Source organism: Pholcus phalangioides, unplaced genomic scaffold, assembly GCF_987345545.1.
Source record: "Pholcus phalangioides strain wild (caught in Gottingen) unplaced genomic scaffold, Ppha-v1.0 ptg000015l_1, whole genome shotgun sequence".
Classification (NCBI taxonomy): Eukaryota; Metazoa; Arthropoda; class Arachnida; order Araneae; family Pholcidae; genus Pholcus; species Pholcus phalangioides.
This window is the reverse complement of record NW_028301608.1, coordinates 786,630-810,117: the sequence shown is the minus strand read 5'-3', so window position 1 is coordinate 810,117 and position 23,488 is coordinate 786,630. Positions and strand designations below refer to the sequence as shown.

The following is a 23,488-nucleotide window of genomic DNA, read 5'->3' as shown; positions in this document are numbered from 1 at the left end:
CAAAGAATTAAAGCTTAATTCCAAATTTTTTTACGTCTTTTTTCTGTATTGCGCATTGATACGCGTGTACTATCCATTGTATGCCAATACGTGGCTGTCTCGCACGGTTTTCTTCACTTTTTTGCTTGCTTCCCCTAATTGTTTTGAGCAGTGTATATTGTCAAATCGTCGTAACTATATTGTCATAGCACCGTAACTATATTATCATATTTTTTTGCATTGTGCCATATGCCGTCCTTCAGACTCGTGGGGGAGTACTGTGGCGCTACATGTCTTGTACAATTTTAATATTTTTATTATATTTTTTATGCCACTCACTAGCTAGGCATTATCTAGTGTGTTCTTGTATTGGAGTTTAGTCTGGCTCCAACTGTCGACCGAACATGTCGTAAAAATCTCTCTCTTCTATTAAATAACTAAAAAAGAAAGGAGTCATGACTGTATGTTTCCGAAATAACAACCAGACACATCCACCAGCACTAGCGTCACCACATCCTCTTTAACGCAAAGGGGTTCAACATAACTTTAGTCTTTTGCAGATTCATATTCAATCCCACCAGAATACTTGCCTGCGCCAATTCTTGTATCATTTCTTCTAGTTCGTCGGAATTACTGCTGATAACAACAATGTCGTCTGCAAAATGCAAATGGTTGAGAAATTCTCCATTTATTTTAATTCCTTTTTTTATCAAAATCCAGTTTTCTGAATACTTCTAAAACAGCGGTAAAGAGTTTTGGTGAGATAGTATCACCCTGTCTGACTCCTTTTCCAAGTTTAATTTTTGCTTTTCCTTTATCCAAACGAATCGTTGCAGTTGCTTTGTCATATATTTTCTTGATGATATTGTGTCTGGTGTAAGTCTTCTCTACCCCAATTACATCTAGCGCTTTAATAACAGCAGATGTGTAGACAGAGTCAAATGCTTTCTCAAAATCAATGAAGGCCATACACAATGGTAATTCCTATTTCTTATGTCTCTCTCTATAAGTTCCCTGATTATTTGGATGTGATCCATTGTACTAAATCCACTTCGAAATCCTGCCTGTTCTTTTGGTTGAGCTTCGTCCAATTTGGATTCAAGCCTATATGTCAGCACTTTGGTGAAGATTTTATAAATTACTGATAGGCGATTGATTTGTCGATAGTTCTTGATATCCTCTTTTTCACCATTTTTGTAAAGAAGAACCATCATTGCGTTATTCCAATCTTCAGACACATCCGATTTTGTGAGACAATTTGTGATAATAATATCTATTTAAATCCCATCTTCACCTGGACATTTCCCTTTTTTCATACATCTTATAGCCTTGTAGACTTCCTCTTTCATCACAGGTGCTACTTGTACTAATTCGGCTTCATTTTCTTTTCTTCCTGCTCCCTTTCCTTTATTCCGATCCTATTCTTCATGTTTGTATAGAGTATTATAAAATTCCTCAACAATACTAATGATTTCCATCTTTTTCCATCATTTCCATCTTTTGTGATGGTTCCATCTTTCCTTTTTAGTGCAAAAAATTTCCTTTCTCCCAACCCACAGTTTTCGTTTTGCTGATTTTAAGCTCCTATTATCTTCCAATGCTTTCTTTTCAATATCGCAATTAAACTTCCTGACATCTTCTGTAACATCTCCTTACAGCATACTCCAGTCCAGGACGAACAAAGCCTCGAAAAATCGGAAGAATGACTTTAGGAGAACGCGAAGAGACCTTTTAGAAAATGAGTCTGTGGCGTCATCTCTCGCCCCCTTACGCGCACCTCCTGATGTGTGGGTGGCAGAGGCGAAAAAAGGGGACAAGCGAACTGTTTTCCCTTGCGTGACCTACTATCTCTCGCCCCCTTACGCGCACCTCCTGATGTGTGGGTGGCAGAGGCGAAAAAAGGGGACAAGCGAACTGTTTTCCCTTGCGTGACCTACTTCTTCCTCAGAGTGTGTTGCTCTCGCGCAAGTGTATAGTTTCTCCTTTTTATAATGTGAAATTAATATTGTTAACGGATGTAAATAGTTTTCTAAAATTAAATGAACTTAAACATTATCAACCGTTTCATCAATTGGAGTCATTTCATCCACAATATGTGCCATTTCTCTACAAGTCCAAGCATTCTATTTGCGTTTTTGACCACCGGTGAACAATGTTCAGAAAACCTAAGTCGCTCGTCAATGAGAATTCCCAAATCGGTGACCCTAGTTGCATCCGGGATAGTGACACCATTCAACTCGTAAGAGAACCGTGGGTTGTTCGAACCAAAATGAGCGACCATGCACTTATCAACGCTAAACGTCATGCTCCATTCATTTGCCCATGCTGCAATCCTGTTTAAGTTGGTCTGGAGCAACTCCCTATCGCTTTCATTCCGGATTACCCCCATTAGCTTCACATCATCTGCGAATTTGCTAGTAATCCCAGCGATACCCTGATCGAGTTTGTCGATAAAAAGTGAAAAAAGTATGGGACCAAGGACGCTTCTCTGAGGAACTCCACTTGTGACGTCTGTCCAACCAGAGAATTCCCCGTTCACCATAACTCGTTGCGACCTATCTTTTAACCACGATTCTATTCAATTCAGCAAGTTGCCCCCAATTCCAATCTCGTGTAAACGCTTCAAGAGTTTGCCATGTTGGACCCGATCGAATGCATTCTGGAAGTCAAGGTAAACAACGTCTACATTTCTGCTCTTACCCAAAGCCTTAGTCACGTGATCATAGAAGCAAAGGAGGTTAGTTACACAAAGTTAGTTACGTTAGTTCTTCATAAAAGTTTTCTACTTCTTCCTCAGAATAGCTTGTTGTTGGTGCATAGATTTGTATAATCTGTATCCGGTATCTGCTTGATATTTGCATGACCGGCTTTGCAACTCTATATTTTGTAACTCTATCAACAAAACAATATATACAAATATAAATACATCTCCGTATGTACTTTTCATGTCCAAGTAGGTAGATACTTTCCTTATTAATGTAATTTTTTGATTCCTGTGAACGTATTAAATGTTTCTCTTTACGACGCTTCGATAACAATTACGTAAAATAACATGAATAAAATAAGGATTTCGATCAATCAGAGGAAACCAATTCTGAGCTACCTCGTATACCAGATACCTTGTTTAATAGAAACATTTCTTGAATATTTGAAGAAAAAATAATCAATCCGAACCCCGCCACACAAAAAGAAAGCAGTTATAAATTAACTATGTACTACCTACACATGATGACAATCCCTTTACCCGTAACGGGTTGCACTGTGCTTGCGAAAAATGTATGTGATCGCTCAAACTTCAAATGGCCACATGCTATCAGAAAAAAAAAGCTGAACCTAAACGGCGCAGCTTTTGTTTAGGGTCCATGATAAGACAGTTTCGGTTTCTGTACAGCATAGGGTAGTTTGTTACATATATTCACATTTTGCGTGTCGACGCTGGGACTGGCTAAACGAGCTTCGCTTACATTAATGAGGGGCCTACCAGGTGGGCCTCCTCTGTGGGCTTTGCTTGTGTCGCTCGGTATTCCATTTATTTGTCGGCCCATTCATGAGGGGCCCTCAGTTGTCTCTGCTTGGCTCGTACTCTATTCATATCAGCTCAGTACTTGTCACCCAGCACTGGACCTCACCAAAAGGACTTTGTTTCTATCCACGAGGTACCCTCAGGTGGGCCCCTCTGTGGTCTCTGCTCGTTTCGCTCAGTACCTTGTTTAGTCTTTACCCTTGATCTGCTTGGCGTACGCTCAGGAAAGGCTGGGAACCACTGCTCAAGCGTCCACAGCTAAGCTCCGTTCACTTCAACAACTTTTGGTGTTCACGAATGAGCTTTGGAGACATGGCTGTTTGTTTAGGGAACATTAAGCATTCTTCTTTCAATTATTCACGTTCTGGACAGTTAATTTGTCTTTATGCACCGCTATTGCAGCGGGTTACATGACCCCAACCTAGAAGTTATGTCATTGTCTTTAATTTGTCTTTCTGTGAATGATTATAGAAATTCAAAGAAAATTTTGTCACACCAAAATTGTATCCTCTCTTTTAATGGAAAGAAACACTACAGTAAAAACACTAAGTTTTTGTCCATTGATGCCATGGCTATATTCACAAATATTACCTTTTAACTTCCTCATTTACCGCTTATAATTTTCAAACCAGACGATAAAATCAAGAAAATTCATTAAACGTTTTAAGCATTGTACACTCGATTTATGAAAATTTTTGCGTCGAAAACTCATGTTCTTTGTCTTCAAATAAAGTATCCCGTACTACTACGTATAGAGATAGACCCTCAATAATCCCTCCAGTAATCTGATGTTCTTAGTCCTGTTTTCTTCGAGCATAGAAGAGGAAAACATATCATAACATGTCTATGAGCAGAAGTTTATATTATTTAAATAGGCTTTATCAATCAATTTGCAATAATTCGGCGATTTCGGTAACCCAGCATATCCTGGTGTGATATGTGCCATATTAGCGAGAGTCTACTCTGCACTAATAATTCGTACCTCTAGTAGTTCCAGAAATATTCAAATCGGATCTGCATATTTTTTTTGGTGCTATTTTTTCAGTTTTTTTTCCTGCAACACTCAGATTTTAAACCCGCAAGCCCCGCCACTGAAGACGGTGTCCCATTTACAGAGGGGATTAGTGGGTTATAACCCAGGGCAGCAAATTTGAGGAGTGGGTGGCCAAGAAAATTAGAGTGGGAGAAGGGCGGTGAAATTTGTATAACCCTCAATACATCCACCTTTTCCCAGACAGCAAGTGAATAGGTTAGTGAGTAACCAATTGAGCAACCTAGAGAGTTTGCAAGCACGTTACTGAGCAAGAGAGTGACTTAGAGCCTGAGTAAGCATGTGAATGATCAAAGAGTGGCCTACAGAGGGAGGGACCGGTTCAGTGAGTGGCCAAGAGATAGCCGTCTTTATTAAGCGCATCCTGGGCCCTCAGGCAAATTGATTTTTTAAGGGCCCTCCACCTAACGAGACATGTTTACTTTAGAAAATTTTAACCAGATATCATTTTCACAAGCCCTCCCTGCACTTGAGGTCCCTGCCAGTGGGGGAGTCATGCGTTGAGACAGCATTGCCTAGATCGTATACAAGTAACCCAACAATGACCAAAACAGTGTGCAAGCATGTGAATGACTAAAAGAGTGACTTTAACGCATGTGTACTTGCAGGAGTGGGGCAGAGGCAAGCGGGTTATAGCACAGGCGTATTTCATCTTTTTTTACGGGGGGGGGGAGGGCAAAATGCTGACCAAGCATCTGGTCGCGGCACTACTCTTAGAACCTTTTCCCACTTAGAGTACGATTCATTTTCGTGATCCCATCTTTCACTAATACTCATTGATATGTCCCGTATAAAGCGTTTTTCCGCCTATAACGTTTTTTATGACTGTTTTTGGAGAAATGTTATAAGCGGAATCCACTTGCAATTTAATCTAGGTGCTTATTTATTTGCACTTGAAAGGCTTCAAATTATTGGATTGGGCCGAGACCTATATTTTCAGATATTATAGAGAGGCTGTATGTTCAAAAGCCCACCTTCTGAAGCAGGGCTGAAGAGCTAGGGGTATGTTTTTGTCGGGGCTTTGCTGAGATTTTTCGTATTTTTAGGCCCCACTATAGTGAATTTATAGACTTAAAAATAAAAAAATGATAAGAAAAGCCCTGTTAGCCTCACCCTGTGAGGACCCTTGCAGTGGCGTATTTAAATGGGGCTTAGCGGGCCATAGCCCAGGGTGGCAAGTTCAGAAGGGGTGGATTTATTCCTCAATAAATCCACCTCTGCCTAGATAGCTAAAGGTTGGGTCAGTGAGTGACCAAAAAGTGATCTAGGTAATTCGCAAGTTCGTGAGTGAGCAAAAGAGTTACTTAGTGTGGCGTGCAAGCATGTGAATGACCAAAAGCCTGACCTAGAGAGTGTGGAAACTTGTCAATGACCAAAAGAATGATCTAGAGCATATGCAAACTTGTGAATGACCAAAATAGTGACCTAGAATTTGTGCAAGCATGTGCATGACCAAAAGAATGACCTACAGAGCGAGAAATTAGGTAAGTGAGTGACCTAGAGCGTGTGCAAGCTTTTAAATGACCAAAACAGTGACTTGGAGGGCGGGAAAGCATGCGAATCACCAAAAGAGTGACTTGGAGGGCGGGAAAGCATGCGAATCACCAAAAGAGTGACCTAGAGAGTGTGAAAGCATGTCAATGACCAAAAGAGTGATCTGGAGCGTGTGGAAGCTTGTGAATGACCATAAGAATAACCTACAGCATGTGTAAATGATCAAAAGAGTAACCCAGCAAGGAACCATGTCAGTGAGCAATGAAAAAAAGTGACCTAGAGCATGTGCAAGCATGTAAGTGACCAAAACAGTGTGCAAGCATGTAAGTGACCAAAACAGTGTGCAAGCATGTAAGTGACCAAAACAGTGTGCAAGCACGTGAGTGACCAAAACAGTGTGAAATCATGTGAGTGACCAGAACAGTGTGCAAGAATGTGACTGACAAAATGAGTGACTTAAACAGTGTGAAATCATGTGAGTGACCAGAACAGTGTGCAAGAATGTGACTGACAAAATGAGTGACTTAAACAGTGTGTGAGTATGGGAGTGACCAAAAGAGTGACTTAGAATCACAGGTGTACAGGTGGAGGGAGGCCAAGCGGGCTATTGCACAGGATGGCAAATTCAAGGAAAGAACAGTCAAGAAAATTGGACTAGAATTACGAAAAGGTGGCAAAATTCATGTAGCCCGCAAGCGGCCAAATCATAAATGCGCCTCTGGGCCTTTGCTAATGTCATTATTAATCCGTAAGAGAATGCAGCTTCATTCCTTGTGGGGAAACCTCCAGATGTGCTACAAGAGTCGTAGAATTTATTCTCTTCACCCATTTATTTTAAAACTTTAAAATTTTCACTTACGGAAAATGAAAATAGCTTTTCTTCAAAGATCCTGCCAATTTTTAGTCCACCTCAAGCTTGCACGTCTATGGACTGAAGCCAAAAAAGGGGGGGAAAATGAAAATGGATGATTCATCTTATTCGATGCCTTATGCTTCATTGTGCGTTACCAAGAAAACTGAAGGGTGTACATTTGCTCTTCTCCCTCGCAAAAAATTACACATGTGCCCAGGGCCGCAACTAGATGTTTGGTCACCCGGGGCAAGTGCGCATTTTGGTGGTCCCCTGTTATGTTGAAGGAGAGGTTAGTGAATAAAATTTGCGCCCCCTCTGGTCCATCGCCCGAGGCATGAGACCCGCCTGCTCCCTCCTAGTTTCGGCCCTGCATTAGGCGCTACGGATATGTATGGGTGAGTTACGCCGGAAAGACAGCGTGTCTTCCGAATCGCATCCCTACAGAACCTATCTTTGGCGAGAATACAACTGACCCTTCTCCGGCTATTTCTTCTTTTATTCTCTTAAGACCACCATAAGAAAGCAGAAGGTCACACTTCCTATGGTGCACAAATTTCAGCGAAAGGAAATTTGAGAAAAAAAAGAAGAAGAAAAAAATTAAGGATTAATAAAGAGAGTGATCATTGATCATTTTTGTCGCACCACGGTCATTTTCTGCACACGAGGGCTAATTAGACCGGAACCTACAATTTATTGCCGATTCCGAACGGCAGGCTTGTATATAAGATTGCATATTGTAATAAAAGAAATGAGATAACCGGAATTATATGTTTGCTTGAAGGCTCTTGGGAGGAGCGATCACCCCATTGCTCCTGCCTGGATCCGCCACTGCTTTGTAAAGCGATGTAAAAACAATGAGTTAATTGTTTTTTCATCCAAGCTCACGGACCCCCGATCAAGAAAACCACTGCTTTTGATTAAGTAAAAGTAGACAGAAATGGGAGGGGGGCGGCAAAGACCCTGGTTTTATAATTTAAGGAAGTAAAGCAAAAAATAAAATAATAGTTCTTACATTTGGTGGGGGAGTTTTTAATGGAACTATTAAGTTTCGCGGGGGGGGGGGGGGGGAGATATCATGACATAAGGGGGGGGGACATCGGTATTTCAGAGATGCTTTGGTGGGGCATGGCCTTAAAATGGTTGGGAACTATTGATTCAGACATTTTCATGCAGTTCGTGGCGGAGCCGTAGCGTGGCTTTTCCTTGGGGCCCCCCCTCCCCTCTTGAAAGGGTTATTGTTATGCAAAACAAGCATTGGCGTAAGAGGGAGGTGGGGGGGGGGTTCTAACCGCTCCTTGAGCCAAGATTATAGTGTTATTTTGCAGGGAAAAAATAAACCCCCCTCAGAAGGAAAAAAAATCTGAAACCCCCTTCGAGAGAAAATTCTGCGTACGCCTATGAAAACAAGTACAAATTTTGTGGGGCCCAATGGCATAGTGCCCCGGTTGCTTGCTTCCAAGAAAATTATTCATTCCTCCATGGGTTGCTCCAGCATAGTTAAGGCCCTGGTTAGTGGCTCTGTAATGCCCTCTGGGAAAGATTTTTTAAGTTCCAGTTTTTTTTTCCAGATTTGTCCTGTTTTATGAATTGCATGGTATGGTCACAAAAACACAAGTAGGAAGAAAACAACCATTTTTGTTTCTCAAGGGACAAAATTAAAATTTTCATCTACATTAAAAATCTGTTGAAAGATATAAATTGAAAAATAAATAATTAAATCTACATTGGCACGAACATACTTTTTCTTTTAAGTGCACTTTTATAGGTGTGTAAATAACCATCATCATCATCATCACTTCGTTTTATTGTAAATAACGTGGTGCTCGATTCAATCTTTTCAACGGTAATTATTTGTTTTATCGCAAAACTGGCCGTATCACGGGCATTTCATTACCATTTATTTCATTCATAACAGTAATATTTACTTATTTTCGCTCACTATTAGTGGTTAAAATGCTATTTATTGAGTTGAAATTTATTTCGAAAATGTGCCGGTTATTTGACACGTTTTTATATATATTCGAGATTGTTTTTTGGGAAAATTATCAACATTTTTAATGATGTTAGGTATATTGAAAAAGCTTCAAGCAGATTGAAAAACCGATGGTCTGAAATCTGTCCGAAAAAAAACATCTAAAATTATCTGAAAGTGATTTTCGTCAAGTTGGTTTAAAGCTGATAAAATTTGTATAACAAATTACTATTAGTCACATAATTGTTCATACAAACACTTTTCAATTTTTCCAACCTTTTATGTATAGTTTTAAAGAGGTGTTGGACAGTCGGATGAAAGTCGTGGTACAATTGTTGCTTGTTATAACGACTCCCATTGTTTCAATGAAAATGAACGTAATTTTGGGTGACCGTTTTATGTGAAGAAAAAACACTAGGTAGTCATTACGCAAAAGCTTTTGCAACTTGTCCCACTGGTCGTTATATGGAATGGTTGTTATAACGTGGGGATATCAGGCCTGTTCCCAACAGATAAGTGTTTAAAAAAGTTTATTACATCAGGTATGGGAGGTATGTAATGTTGATTTCTGTTATTATTATATTATCCAGATAACCACTGATGCTCAAAATGATACTCTTATTGCGCATAACATTGAAATATATCTAGCGATCAGAATACTAAATTTTAGGACTAAAATGTCATTTAATTTGGCAATGCTAGCTTGTATATGTCAAACTTGGTTTAGTCTTACTTTTGCACTATGATATGGTACATTTACTAGTATTTATAACGCGCTAACATATTTAGCGCAGCTGCACCTTTTAACATTCGATACCCCATAACTAATTTAGCTGCCCTATCTGTGCCAAGATGATTTCTAAGATAACAAAATTTGAAAATACTCTTTCAGTCTTTTGATAAGCCTTCTTCCAGTGTTTTTCATATTGCTGTCCCCCATATGATAGAATTGTAAATATAGCTTGAATTTATTTGGTGAAATATTAGCTCCTAGCCTCACAAGAGGAGCAATTTAAATTTAACAAAAACTTTGGGTCTTGAAGTCTTTTATCATCATATAGGCGTAATCAGTGGTTTGTGAAATTCTTTTCTTCTTTTGTTAGTCATGAGTAGGTGCTACATAGTAGCCTTATTTTCTTCAGATATTTTCCTCTATTTATAATTAGTTTTTAAAAATTGAGAATGTAAATTAGAAAGATCAATTTAAAATTTAAAGAAAAAGTTTGAAAAGTCAAAATAGAACAATTTGCATCAAATAAACAATTTAATGAACAATTTGCACCATTGATATATATTCACATCATTATATTACTATCTAATAAAAAATAATATTTGTCTGGTTTCATAATAATGCAATGATTATAACTGTAGCTATGTGCTTTTGGTACCTTCAATATAATGTATTTTTTAAATATAAATGTTTGGACAGATTTCGGCAGGGTTTTGGACAAGCACCATCCTAAATGCAGTACCTGCTTCATAATAATACATGAAAAATAAGATGTGAAGTAGAAATAACATTTATAACAAACTAAAAAATTTGAAACAGCGTTTATTTAAACATTTATATGAGTGATATCAATTTACTATCAGATTTCCAACTTAAAACCATCAATTTGGTGAAACAATTTACTTTAGGAAAAAAACAAATGACACCTTTTTGAAATATTTTATTTAGTTTTATTTTCTGCTTGTATTTTTTTAATATGGTAGTATCATGAAAAAAAAAAATCTAATACAAAATCCATAACATTTTGAAACTTGGAGGTTTTGGACAGTTTATCCCGCGTGTCCTGTCCAAAACCAGTTTCGAACGTCCAAAACCCCAACCCTGGTCTGAAACCTTGTCAACCCTGTGCTTCACATTTTGGACTGTCAAAGATCGTTTAGGCAGTTTTTAGAGTGTAAAAGTACAACCAAAGAAAAGTGTATTTGCTGTGATGTCATATTTTGGTATTTAAAGACAGGTTGTGGATGAGTTTGTGACAGTTAAGGATGGCTTATTGTGCTTTTACTGAATTTAAATTTTTTTTGAAAAAGTTAGGTTTTATAGTCGAGTAATTAATTTTGTAATTTTAAATTAGTTTTTGTGTGTTACTTTCAGTAAAATTAAATCTATTGGTTACTGTGTCATATGTTGTACTTTAAGGCATTCGATCGGGTCCAACATGGCAAATTCTTGAAGCGTTTACACGAGATTGGAATTGGGGACAACTTGCTGAATTGGATAGAATCGTGGTTAAGAGATAAGTCGCAACGAGTTATGGTGAACGGGGAGTTCTCTGGTTGGACAGACGTCACAAGTGGAGTTCCTCAAGGAAGCGTCCTTGGCCCCATACTTTTTTCACTTTTTATCGATAAACTCGATCAGGGTATCGATGGGATTACTAGTAAATTCGCAGATGATGTGAAGCTAATGGGAGTAATCGGGAATGAAAGCGATAGGGAGTTGCTCCAGACCAACTTAAACAGGGCTGCAGCATGGGCAAATGAATGGAGCATGACGTTTAGCATTGATAATGGTCGCTCATTTTGGTTCGAACAACCCACGGTTCTCTTACGAGTTGAATATGTCACTATCCCGGATTCAAGTAGGGTCACCGATTCGGGAATTCTCATTGACGAGCAACTTAGGTTTTCTGGACATTGTTCAGCGGTGGTCAAAAAAACGAATAGAATGCTTGTGGTCTCATTTTCAAAAAAGTCTCTTCGCATTCTCCTAAAGTCATTCTTCCGTTTTTTTGAGGCTTAGTTCGTCCTGGACTGGAGTATGCTGTAAGGTTTTGGAGACCATACCTACAGAGGGACATAGACTTGGTTGAAGGGGTGCAGAGAAGAGCTACGCGTGTCCTTATTGGCACACCGGGCTTGAGTTATGAAGAAAGACTTTATTTTTTGAATATGTTTACATTGGATGAACGCAGGTGTTGAGATATGATCGAAGTGTTCAAAATTTTCAATCGGATGGATAGGATGTACCATGAAGTTTTAATACACCGCCAATCGACTGCTTTTACAAGGGGACACCACTATCAATTGGTGAGGGACAATGCGAGAGTATGGTGTCGAAGGGAATTTTTCTGTAATAGGGCTGTTAATAAATGGAATAGCTTACCCCCGGAGGTAGTAAATTGTAACACAATTGACACGTTTAAAAAGAAATACGATAAACATGTTGGGGTAAATCGAGAAGCTATCCATTTTTGTTAATTGAATTTTTAATTGGGTTGCTATATTTTGGAAATATATGACATCCATATTTTTATGGGCATCTTTTTATCAGCCACCTCGTTGGGCATTTTGCCTGTTGTGGCGTTGTATTTGTATTTGTCTTTTTGGGATTAAGTACAGTTTAAGACAGTAAAAAAAAAAAATAGCCATGTGTCCTGTCCAAACCCTGGATTACTCATTTAAGAAATGCTATAAGGTGACGTCATTTGGAAAAAAAGGGAGAAGACATCCGTTTGAAAGACGTGCTAGGAACACGGAAAAACAACCAGTGCCACCACCTGGCAGAATTCAGAACAGCTTTAGAATAGGATAGAACATTCTGGAACGACAACCCAGCAGAACAACAACGAACCAGAGCGCACCAACGATGGCAACTTATCGTCGGAAAAAAAGTCGCCAATTCGGCATGTCCCTTATACCAAAGCTGTTCCATATTATGCAATAACAATAGCCAGGGGTGCTGCACCCACAGAAATTTGTGGCGTTGGTCTGAGCACCTCCAAAACTGATTCTGAAATCAAAATTTCCTATACAGTCAATTTCCGTTTTAACGAATACTGTTATAGCAAAAAAAACTCATTTTAACAAAAACTTTTCTAATCTCCCTGATAAGTTTACATAGGAACAATCTAAAAATATGGAATTACTTTATAACAAAATCTTGTTACGAAATGATTTCTCTGGTCCCTTGGAGTTTGTTGTAACAGGGTTGAACTGTATTATAGATGAGCACCCACATGTTTAAAACATGTTCAAATGCCCCTGAGGTGCATGGGAGTGACCTAGAAAGCAAGAAACCTCATCGGGGAACGAGACCTTTTCCACTTATTGAATTGAATCAAAACTAAATTTATAATTAACCAAAATTGGCTTTATCTCAATGTACGGATTACCTTTTGTCTGCAAATTGTTTGTCATGATGTCGCCGGCATTGTTTGCTTGCCGATATACAGGTATTCGCTGGTGATAAAATTCTTTCGTATCTGCTGTCAAGCTTAAATATGATTTTAGTTCATGATTAAAAACATCTGGACTGCCGTATGTGCCTCAGCAGACTATTAAGACGTATTGGATTAATTCCCCAGCCAACTGCCAAATGCGATGCAGGAACAGAAGTAACTGCAAGCACAGCTTCATTCACAAGCTGCAATATAGCTGCTGCCTGTATACAACAATAATCAGACATCATAGAGGTCATTCACATATTTTCACAGTATTGAAACATTAGTACATCATCAGTATTTCAGTGGTATTTTGGACCTTTACGCAAGGGATCTATGGATATGTTACAGGTTTCAGCTGAAGTTGGTTTTCTGCTGTTTCCAACTTTGAGGTCCAAATGCAAGCTGATCTTACCTGTTAAAAAGTGTCGCTGCAGAAAGCAATAGGCCGACAATGGTACAAATATTCAATAATTGCATTTCACTCACAATTTGAGAGATGGCAACACTGAAAAATCTGACACTAGATAGGTATTCAGACTGTTAGGTACACACACTTTGTTTCAAGCTCTGCCAAGAAGCTGGGTTGGAAGAGATAATAGATCTCGGCAATGGGATAAGTTGAGTGGCAGAGCCCTTTCTTTCATTCATTCATTCATTCCCAATCGATACGACCACATTTTTATGGTCAAGAAAGTTTTTTTTGTGAGTCATTTCAACTCAGATTGTACGTCCCTCCTGGAGCAACCCCTGACCATGGGTCTATTCAGACCTTTTCTTTAATGGGGCTTGTTTTTATGAAAATCATTAATTTCATAAAAAGCAAAACAAGCTACAGATGACTCTTGTTTCCCCCTGCACAGAAAATGACAGTTATGTTGGGAGGTCATTATATCAAAAGTTAAAAAAATCATTTTGTATTGTGTTGATGAAATACAAAAAAAAACCATTTTGTTACAATATCGCAATAAAAATGTATTAAAAAAACAATATATTTACATTTCACTTAGGAAAATACTATATTACGGCCAAAACCAATTTAAATCAGATACTTTCGATATTTCAAGCAATTTTGAATAACATGAATATGATTTTTTCAACTTGTATGATGTAATACAAGTAAATAAGAGATAATAAGATTCATATTTTAATTATTGACACATTAATTAATAAATACCTAAATGTGAAAAATATATTATTTTTGCCACCTGGTTGTCGAGTGGTTAGGGAGCTAGCCTCTCACTGTTTGGTCGTTGTAATCAATTGAATGATATTTACCGTCGTCATATTGGATAAAAAAAAATAACATCACTGAAATAGAGAAATATTTCGAACCCGTCGTACCAGTTATAATGAAATGGTTGTTATAACGAGCTTCGACTGTAGTTAATTTTTTCACAAAAGAAATGAAATGACAAATTAATAATTTCTTTAATTTTTATTTTGTGAAGGGTTGGTTTTGCAGATCCGGAATTTTGTGAAGGTTCTGGAAAACAGACATGAATTTCAGCTGGACAGACCCCTGCACATAATTTAAATTCCAAATAATGGGAAGTGAGAGATGCTACTCAGGATTTTTTTTATGTGTGTATGATCTGCTATAAATCTTGATATAATCTTTATTTTTTTAGGGCAACAACAGAAGAAACGGCATATGAACAATGAAGTTAGAAAAGAAGTTTAGTGTATTTCCTTGGTATGAGGACGTCCATTCACAATTGCAAAAGACTTTTACTTTTAGCAATGAGAAAGCTGTTGAAGATGCTTTGGAATCTTTCGTTGAGTATGTGTGGGACAAAAAACTTACCTTATTTATTTTTTTACAAATATTTAGCACATTACATTACAAACTAAATAGGAATTTTCAAGTAACGATTTCAATTTTTTTGTAATTAGTATGTCATTTAAATTTTTGAAATTGTTAAACAGTATCTTAAATAAGGGCATTTGGCGTATGTGTGTGGCTTGCAGACCACTTATGTTCCACTGAGCTCTTCGATAAAATGTTCAGGAGTCAACTCTTCTTCGCATTACTCTTACTCTGAGTGACGTCATAGGAATACAGTCAAACCTTTCTACCTCGAAAAACTGTATCCCAAGGAAGAAAAAAAATTCTTGCATTCTCTGTACTAAATCAATGAATTTTCACCTCTGCTGAATTATTTTTCGAAAAACTATCTTGAAGGCCAAGCCATGTTGATAGTAAAAAGAAAACATGGAAATTCCTTTTCTGTAGCGTGAATCTGGTTTTTTTTTCCCAGAAGGAAAGAAGAAAGTTAAGGAAAAAGAATAGATTCAGGATAATATTACATTCTATGTAGGAATATTGATACTGCTCCTATAAGTGATTGGTCTCTATTGATGGTGCTTTTATTTATAAGCAAACTATATGGTATCTTCCCATGGATCAGGCTCCATTATCATTATCTCTGATCTGCATTCAGTATTTCTTCAAGCTTTGTATTTTGTTTGAAGAAATGTCTGAAAAAAGACCACCAACTTTAATGAATACGGCAGAGGCTATTTTGCCTCAATGGCTCCAACAAATTTATTGTCCCTGTCTATCTGAAGTGTTTTTCTAAATAATGGTTAACCTGAAAGTGTTTTGTATCAAAGCTCGATGTTTCAACCCAAAGGGGGGATATTGATGTTTTTTTATCAGTTTTTGATGTGAATATGACTTTTAAATCATTTGACGATTCTGGGAGCATTCACAAAAAGTTGCATGACAAAATTCTTTAAACGCTCATATCTCAGGAATTATGTAATGTAAGTAAAAAGCAAGTAAATGCAACGCAAGTCAAAAGCGATGGTATTGTTAGATGCACATTGCAAATACAAATCCAATAATATCACTCCAGTTTTAATATATCTTCCCGTCTGCATATCAGGCCCACTGCCCTGATTCATAACAAATTGGTTTCTGCTATATCTTGAGCAGTTCACAACGAAAATAGGCAACATTGGTATCATTTGTTAGCTATTCCAAAGCCAATTATATTGTCAAATATCATTAGATTATGACATTTATAACATAATTTATTTACTGAGGTACTAACATAATGATTCATTACGTTAGTACCTCAGTAAATTTGAAATTTAACAATGAAATTATGTTAGTACAAAATTTCATTATGGTACTACACAGTTCTAACATAATGAAATTATGTTAGTACCTTGTGTAGCGTGGTAGGTACTAACATAATCTCATTATGTTAGTACCTACCACGCTATTCAAGGCTCAAAAAAATTGTTGTCAAAACTTGCCATGTCTACACAGCCTACCCTATTTTTTTCATTTTTGACAATCGCAAGTGCAGCAGGAATCAGCTTTCACCACTTACTCATTTTGACAAGTAATCAGTGCATGTGCAGTTCAACTGGAGGTTGTGGGAAAGGCATGGCATCCACATTTAGGAGCAGATCCCCTAGGCTGAGATCTTCAATGGGTCCTAAGTCAAATGTTTCATGGGTCTATCTATGGTGAATTTATACCATGAAAACCAAAAATGATAATCGTCCTGAGCCCTGTCAGCCCCACTCTTGTGGGGGCCATGTGTAAATGGATGATAAAAGGGAGAAAGATTCTCACTTTGAAAGATAAATTTAATATCAATTAATGAATTTGATGTCATCTATGGAAAAATTAATCAGTGAATTTGATATCAATTGAGAGTGCTTAGTTTTTTGTTACTAAGGATTGCATAAAATTTAATATATTTTCTTCAAATTGTACATTTCACAGGTATGTCGTCCTTACGGCTCAGATTTTTATGACCTAAAGATGAAAAGATGAAACGCCATTGCTAATAGGTTAAAAAACTTATCAGAGTAATGATGTGTTTCATCTTTAGGTAATAAAAATCCAAGCCCAAGTCAGAATGTTTTGAGTTTTTCTGCAACGAGCTATTGGCTGACTGATTGTTCTACGACGTACATTGCAGATTTCGGAATATTCTGCTTTGGCGGCCCTAGTCATTTCATCAAAACAAAGCTTAGTTTATTTATAATTAATGCCTAGCATATTGCATAATATGGAGGCTTCATGCATTGCATTTCATTGCATTATATTTTTTATACCTAGTCTTTAAAATGCCAACCTCTGTTGTAACGACACCTTGATTATAATGACAAAATTCTGTGGGATCTTTGATGTTATTAGGCCAATAATTGGAAACTTTGCTCAGTTTTGGCATCATATTTGACAACAATTGACTATTTCCACTTAAGATATCTGACTACATTTAAAACGTCAAGTATTGATTTTTATTATGAAAGCCCCGTGTGTTGTCATTCCAAAGCAGGTCTTCTTTTGTTTATATAACGCTTAGAATTGAAGTTACATCCACTTTAATGTCACGTTTTTATATGCAAGTAATGACATCTTTTATGGGCATCTTTTTATCAGCCACCTCGTTGGGCATTTTGCCTGTTGTGGCGTTGTATTATATTAATAAGCGAATAAAAATTTTAAACATGTTTTACGAAGAATGTTATTTTTGACATTTTACTTGAGTTTGAAACATGATTTCTAAAAATCTATTCATTGTATCATTTTGAAATTTTAATATCATATTCTGCTGTATATTGTTAAGGTTACGAATTGAAATCTAAGGTCTATCACGTGTATTTGCCTAATTACAATGTTTATGTATAGTATGTCAAATGAAATTTAAAAAACTTAACACATACATTTATAAATGTTAGTGTAACTTATGAGCATACCATATGCAATCCTTTAACTTTTAGTTCATAACCTGCACCATTACTAGCGAAATATACTGTAAAAATAAAAAAAAATTCCATTCATAGAATTTTTTGCAATCATGTTTTGAATATTGCATGAATTTTTCATAAAATTAGAAACAACTATAGCTACACATATTAGAAACAACTTTATTATAGAAAATTTCAGTCTAAAATTTCTAATTGTTTTTGCCATTTTGGGGCACTTGATCCCAAATAATATTATTGAAGTTCACTTCAGTGTAATTTTAAAGAAAAGTGACAAGAAAGGTAGTCAGATACCTTAAAATACCAATTTCCCATATTTTTCTCAAGGAAACATGGTCAGCCTAGAACACAAAGGCTGAGAATTTTATAGCAATTTATCATTTTTGCAAAGGATTTCTCACACATTTTCTTCACAATTTGAGGATTTCTCTATAAAGATAGGAAAAATTGAAAAAAATCTGGTTTCCAAATGGAAGATTTTAATACGGCTATAAAATTAAGTGACTTGTGGCTTAAGTCAAGCGTTGGCACCTATGAATTCAGGACATGTTGAAATCCAGATTTGCTTTTTGCTTTTTTATCAATCTCTACTTTCAATTTTTTTACAACTTTTTTTTAAAAAAATTTATGCATTATATTATTGATCCATTCAAGTATAAAAAAATTGTCATAATTATGCCCTTTTATGAAGAATAAAATTTCAAATGTATGTATCTGCTTTAATTAAAAATAATTTTTTTCAGGCCAGTGAAATCGGAACTGGATACCATTTTTAAAGAACATGATACTGATAGGTGAGTAATAATAAAGTTTTGAAATTTTTTTTAACAATTCGATTTTGGTAGAAGCTTAAGAAGGTTTTTCTGATTAAATTAAATTTTTTATTGAAAATTGTTCTTGACTACTTATATGAAGGCAGATATATGGGTCAATGTGTTTTCAAAATAAAATTGATCTCAAATGATCTTATAGCCAATAACTTCAAGTTTAATATTTCTTAAATATTTTTCACTTTTATTTTGTAATATTTTATTTTTTTGGGTTTGATGACTGAAAATCATGGATTTCAGTCTGAGATTCAGTTACTCTGTTACAACAACAAATATTGCTCTAAAAAAATGATTATTTCTGCTGTTTTTATCTCTTAAAATAATGAAATCAGCTTATTTCTTACACATATGCTGGAAAAAAAAAAACAATTAAAAATTTTTTTGACCTTTTTTCTGTTGTTTTGATTGTTTTTCATGATTTTTTCAAAATAGCACGTGGAAAAGTTTATTTTTTACATAAATTCAGGTACTTAAAATGAATTTTTTATTTCTGACAGGCAATGGTTTCGTAATTTATAATTTAACATCTTAGTTTGAAGTGTTCCTAAATTTGTCTGCAAGTGAACTGAAAAAATGCTTCCCGTAACAGAGTGGACACCATTGTTAATGAATACACAGAAATGTTTAACTGAGAGAAAAATGTTTCAAATATTCTAAATAGGCCATGCAAATACACTTTTATTTTCTCAAAAATGATATACAAAATGTGATAGGTGACCCAGAAACTCCTCTTATAACCTTTAAAAAACGGCCGTCCTATGACCAAATTCTATAAACACTCGCCCAATCCCTTGTAGTTTGAATTTTGGTCTGGTAAAGTTATTAAAATCTGGTCAAAGTGGACACTGGACTTACTCAGCTGTATATTATACCATCAGGATGATTTTTCTTTTATTTCAAAGTTTTTGTTAAAATTGAATGGTAATTTGATGTTGGTATAAATTTCATTTTTTTGGAAGACATAACAGAGTGGACAAACTAACCCAAATTATTATTTTTTCATTATAAATTTTAATGATTGATGGAAACTTTTTTATATTTTGAAGCATATCTTCATGTACCATCACTTGATGCTGATATAGATGAAAAAAAAAATCTTAATTATATATATTTATGATAATGACGTAACAGAGTGGACATCCGACAGAAAAATCTGGTACTAAAGACATAATGTGAATATTAAGTCATTTTGCAAAAGTCAAATCCAAAATTGTTGATTAAGCATTAAAAGTAAATTTTTCAATGAGCTCAAAAGTGTTATCAGATTTAATCTGCAATAAAAATATATTTCCCAAATGACCGTAACAGAGTGGACATTCTAAAATGAGAACAATATCGGGACATGAACAAAAAATAGTTTTCAGGGCTTGGCACGGGTCACTTTTTTCACTAAAAGTCACTTTTTTAGAAACTAGTCACTTTTATTACGTATTTTCAGGCCCAGGTCACTTTTCCCACTTTTTTTAGCAAAAAAACCTCGGTCTCGCACACTTTGCTGCTGTCAGTGTCTTTCTTTTCTTCAAGGAAGAACTTTACCGGTTCATGGTAGCTAATTTTCTCTCTCCCTTCATTGAACTACGATCGTTAGCTCCCTTCCCGTAGAACCCCTATACATGAAGGCATCTTATCTTCCCGGGAGCATACTGTGTGACGTCAGCATAACTTGATTTCAAGGCGCTTGGAAAGAAAGCTCCTTGGTTAAAGAGTCATTTTATGGAAAAGCCGGTCGGAAAAAAAAAGTGTAAAAGACGTACTTACAAGTAAATTTTTTTTTGATCGAATCTGAGTGCCGGGCCAGGGGGGGGGGGTCCCCCTTGGGAGAAACTCTGGATTTCTTCAAAAGTTGGCACGTCTAGGTGCATGAAAAAGGAAATAATATAAAAACCTGTATATGTTCATAACATATAAAACCTGCCAGTGTTATATATGTTATGAATGTCTCACATTTCTTCTGTTTCAAAATCAGTGACCTCGAAAGGAAACAGTTTTCGATTAAAGGAAAACTTAATATTTCTGAAATTGATGCTGGGGCAAATAAAAACAATATGGCATATCTCCATCTATTCTTTCTGCATTTCTTAAAAATTGGACCAAGTTGGAATTTCGAATTCAAACAGCAGCTATAGTATTTTCCAGCATATTCCTGGTCTTCTTAGGCCACTTGCTTATCTCTTTGTTGCGACAGAGTGGTGGGTGATGATCTGATTATGAGGAGGAGTTATAGGGTCCCATAGAAAAAAAGACTAGACTTCTCAACTATGTTAAGTAAGTAAAACTTGTGCAAAAAAAATTCAATGCCTAATTTGTTTGAGTTGCTTTATTTTTGAAATTTAACTTCATTCTTTTTATTATCTAGAACTTAAATAAGTATTTTTCCCATCGGAATCAAATTCTGCTGCCATAAAATTTTTTAAACGAATGTTAAAATTTGAAAAAAATCAAAATTTCTTTATAACAAAATTCTGTTATAACGAAGTGATTTCATCAGTCTCTTGGATCTTGGAGTTCATTATAACTGGATTCGACTGTATAACAATCTACAAAAACCATTCAATCCAATACGGTGTCTGAACTCTGCTTTGCCTCGACTGTTTTTTGGAAAGAGATACACTAAATTTTTCATTTCTCAGAATTGAGTTTTGATCTTGACTCTTGATATTAGAGAATTTGGTATAGGTGCGTGCATGCAATTAATTATAACAATTTTATTGTTATTTTCTAACTTGATGTATTTTCACTGCAACTGCTTATGCAATAACAAAAATGAATAATATAACTTTTTATTACGTCCACTTATTAATATATTCTTGCAAAACTAATTTTTCGAAAGTTCAATATAATGACCTCTCCCCCCAATATGATTCTGTTTTCCATGTGACGGGGGGTGGCATTAAAGCTAATGTCAACTGTATTATCGTAATGGCTTATGGCTTAACAAATGGGGACCATCAGTGATTAAAAGCAATTTCTTCAGTACCCATAAAGTACCTCTAACAAATTGCAGTTTGAAAAATGCTTGATTTTTCAGAATATAGGTTTTATTTTTACCCTTGATTGTGAAATAGTTTTTCAATACACAGAAAACCCTTCATATCAGCAGATTCAACTTCATACATTGTACAAACTGCTCGTATGAAAATTAATGATTAAGTGGTATGGAATCAATTTCTAGTTTCATTGTATATTTTCTACTCTAGGGCTGAAGCATTGCTGAATGTGGTGAAAGACTGTCTGTTGTATCTTCATTTTCAGAATATTTTACATAAAGACGTGAGCATTATATTTATTGAATTTTTTTTTATTTTCTTATGAAGTCCCTTGGCCAGTTAAAATTCCAGATTTTGCTGTAAATAATCAAACTTTTATCGATAATGGCACTGGCACATATCATTTTCATGCATGTTATTTTGAAACATAGTTATTGTTATATCAACAAAACGATGAAACTTGCCTTGACAAAACATGGTAACATCCAGTGGTGGACAAACCTCTCACTTGTGTAAAGCTGTAAAGCATAGTTTTGATATCCTTCTGGTATATAAGAAGGGTTGCAATTTTGGCCAAAAGTGATCAAAACTGTTCAAATACATTGAAATGGTCTTAAAACTGATAGTGATAGTTTTATTACTGTTTCTTTCATATTAAATTTTAAATTAAAATCAATTTTTAATTTTAACAAGCATCAGAATATTTTTGTTAGCAAACAGGGTTGCATTCATTTTGACCAGGGATTTAGCCATTTTAGCCATGTATAAAACCAGGGGGTGAACTATCTCTGCAGTCCTTAGTAACTACTAGTCCTAATGAACTACCGGTCGGAGGACTGCAGCTAAGGACCGCTTCAACTACTAGTAGTTAAGAGGTACTATGAACTACCAGTCCTTAAGGTCACGTGACGTGAAACAGTAGTTAGAGGGAGAGAAAATTTTTGGTTTCGAGAGTAACAGATCGCTAACCAATCGGGATGCCGTTTGAAGCCTACAACTACTACTAATTATTTAACAATCGTTTTTCCGCAGTGGGTGGTGGCAGCGATTTCATGTTTACAACTGATTGTAAACAAACTTTTTTTTCCGAGGGACTCGCCACACATTTTTGTCACCCGTGCTTTGCAATTTTTTTTACTCTAACATCGCCAGCTAGTTTAATTATTTTGTAAACGTATGAGACGTTGCATTTTTCATCTTGCGACTTTTTTTAGAATAAGATTCGGTATTTTTCTTGTCCGAGCTCATGGATCCCACTTTTGGATACTTGAAAAAGCGAGTATCTGGGACCCCAGCTACATATAAGCGGGTCGCATACTGATGAAATCAAAATTTGAAAAAAAGAAAATTCTTACAACAAAATGCAAAATTTTAAATTAAGGTTACCGGCACTAGTTCAGCCTATGGTCGTAGTGTGCCTTTCCGGGGCAGACTTTCCCTTTTTTTTGGGGGGGGGGCTCTTCTTGAGAGGGTTATTATGCAAAATAATTGTAGATTTTTGGGCCCCCTATTCGCCTCGGGGCCCCAGCTGAATACTATTTTTAATATTGAGTGCCACTTTTTTTTAAGACCAATTTGTTAAAAATTATTTTTTATTATCCATTTTTATTCCTTTTAAATTCATTGAAACAATGAATTGCAAATTATTTTCGGAGCAACTAAAATATTAAATTATTGATAATTTATAATTAAAAGAATTAACTGCCTTGCTGCGTATTGTAGTTCTATATTTTAAACTATAGGTTTCTCCTCAGTATTAAAAAATATCAGAACACGATTTTCTATGAATGAGCACTTACCTGTTAATGGAAGTGAATACTTCAATATTTAAAATATATATATGTCTATATTAAAGATCTTTCATCAATTTATCTGTTTCATATTTAGCTTCCA

General features: G+C 35.9%; 1 protein-coding gene across 3 annotated transcripts in view; it reads left to right on the top strand.

Moving 5' to 3' along the window:
- The first annotated feature begins 8,691 nt into the window (after positions 1-8,691).
- The window catches only part of LOC149075197 (uncharacterized), a 75,880-nt gene continuing 61,083 nt past the window's right edge, over positions 8,692-23,488 (top strand). Inside the window, exons 1-4 of one of the 3 annotated variants that reach the window (XM_089242471.1) lie at positions 8,692-8,743; positions 14,676-14,827; positions 18,522-18,572; positions 21,806-21,878. In XM_089242471.1, the coding sequence (XP_089098597.1) occupies positions 14,706-14,827; positions 18,522-18,572; positions 21,806-21,878 (246 nt within the window). In that variant the 5' untranslated portion in view covers positions 8,692-8,743; positions 14,676-14,705. Of the gene's footprint in view, positions 8,815-8,875; positions 8,895-14,675; positions 14,828-18,521; positions 18,573-21,805; positions 21,879-23,488 lie in introns of those variants that run through there. The other 2 variants (XM_089242472.1, XM_089242473.1) reach the window with 2 other exon arrangements.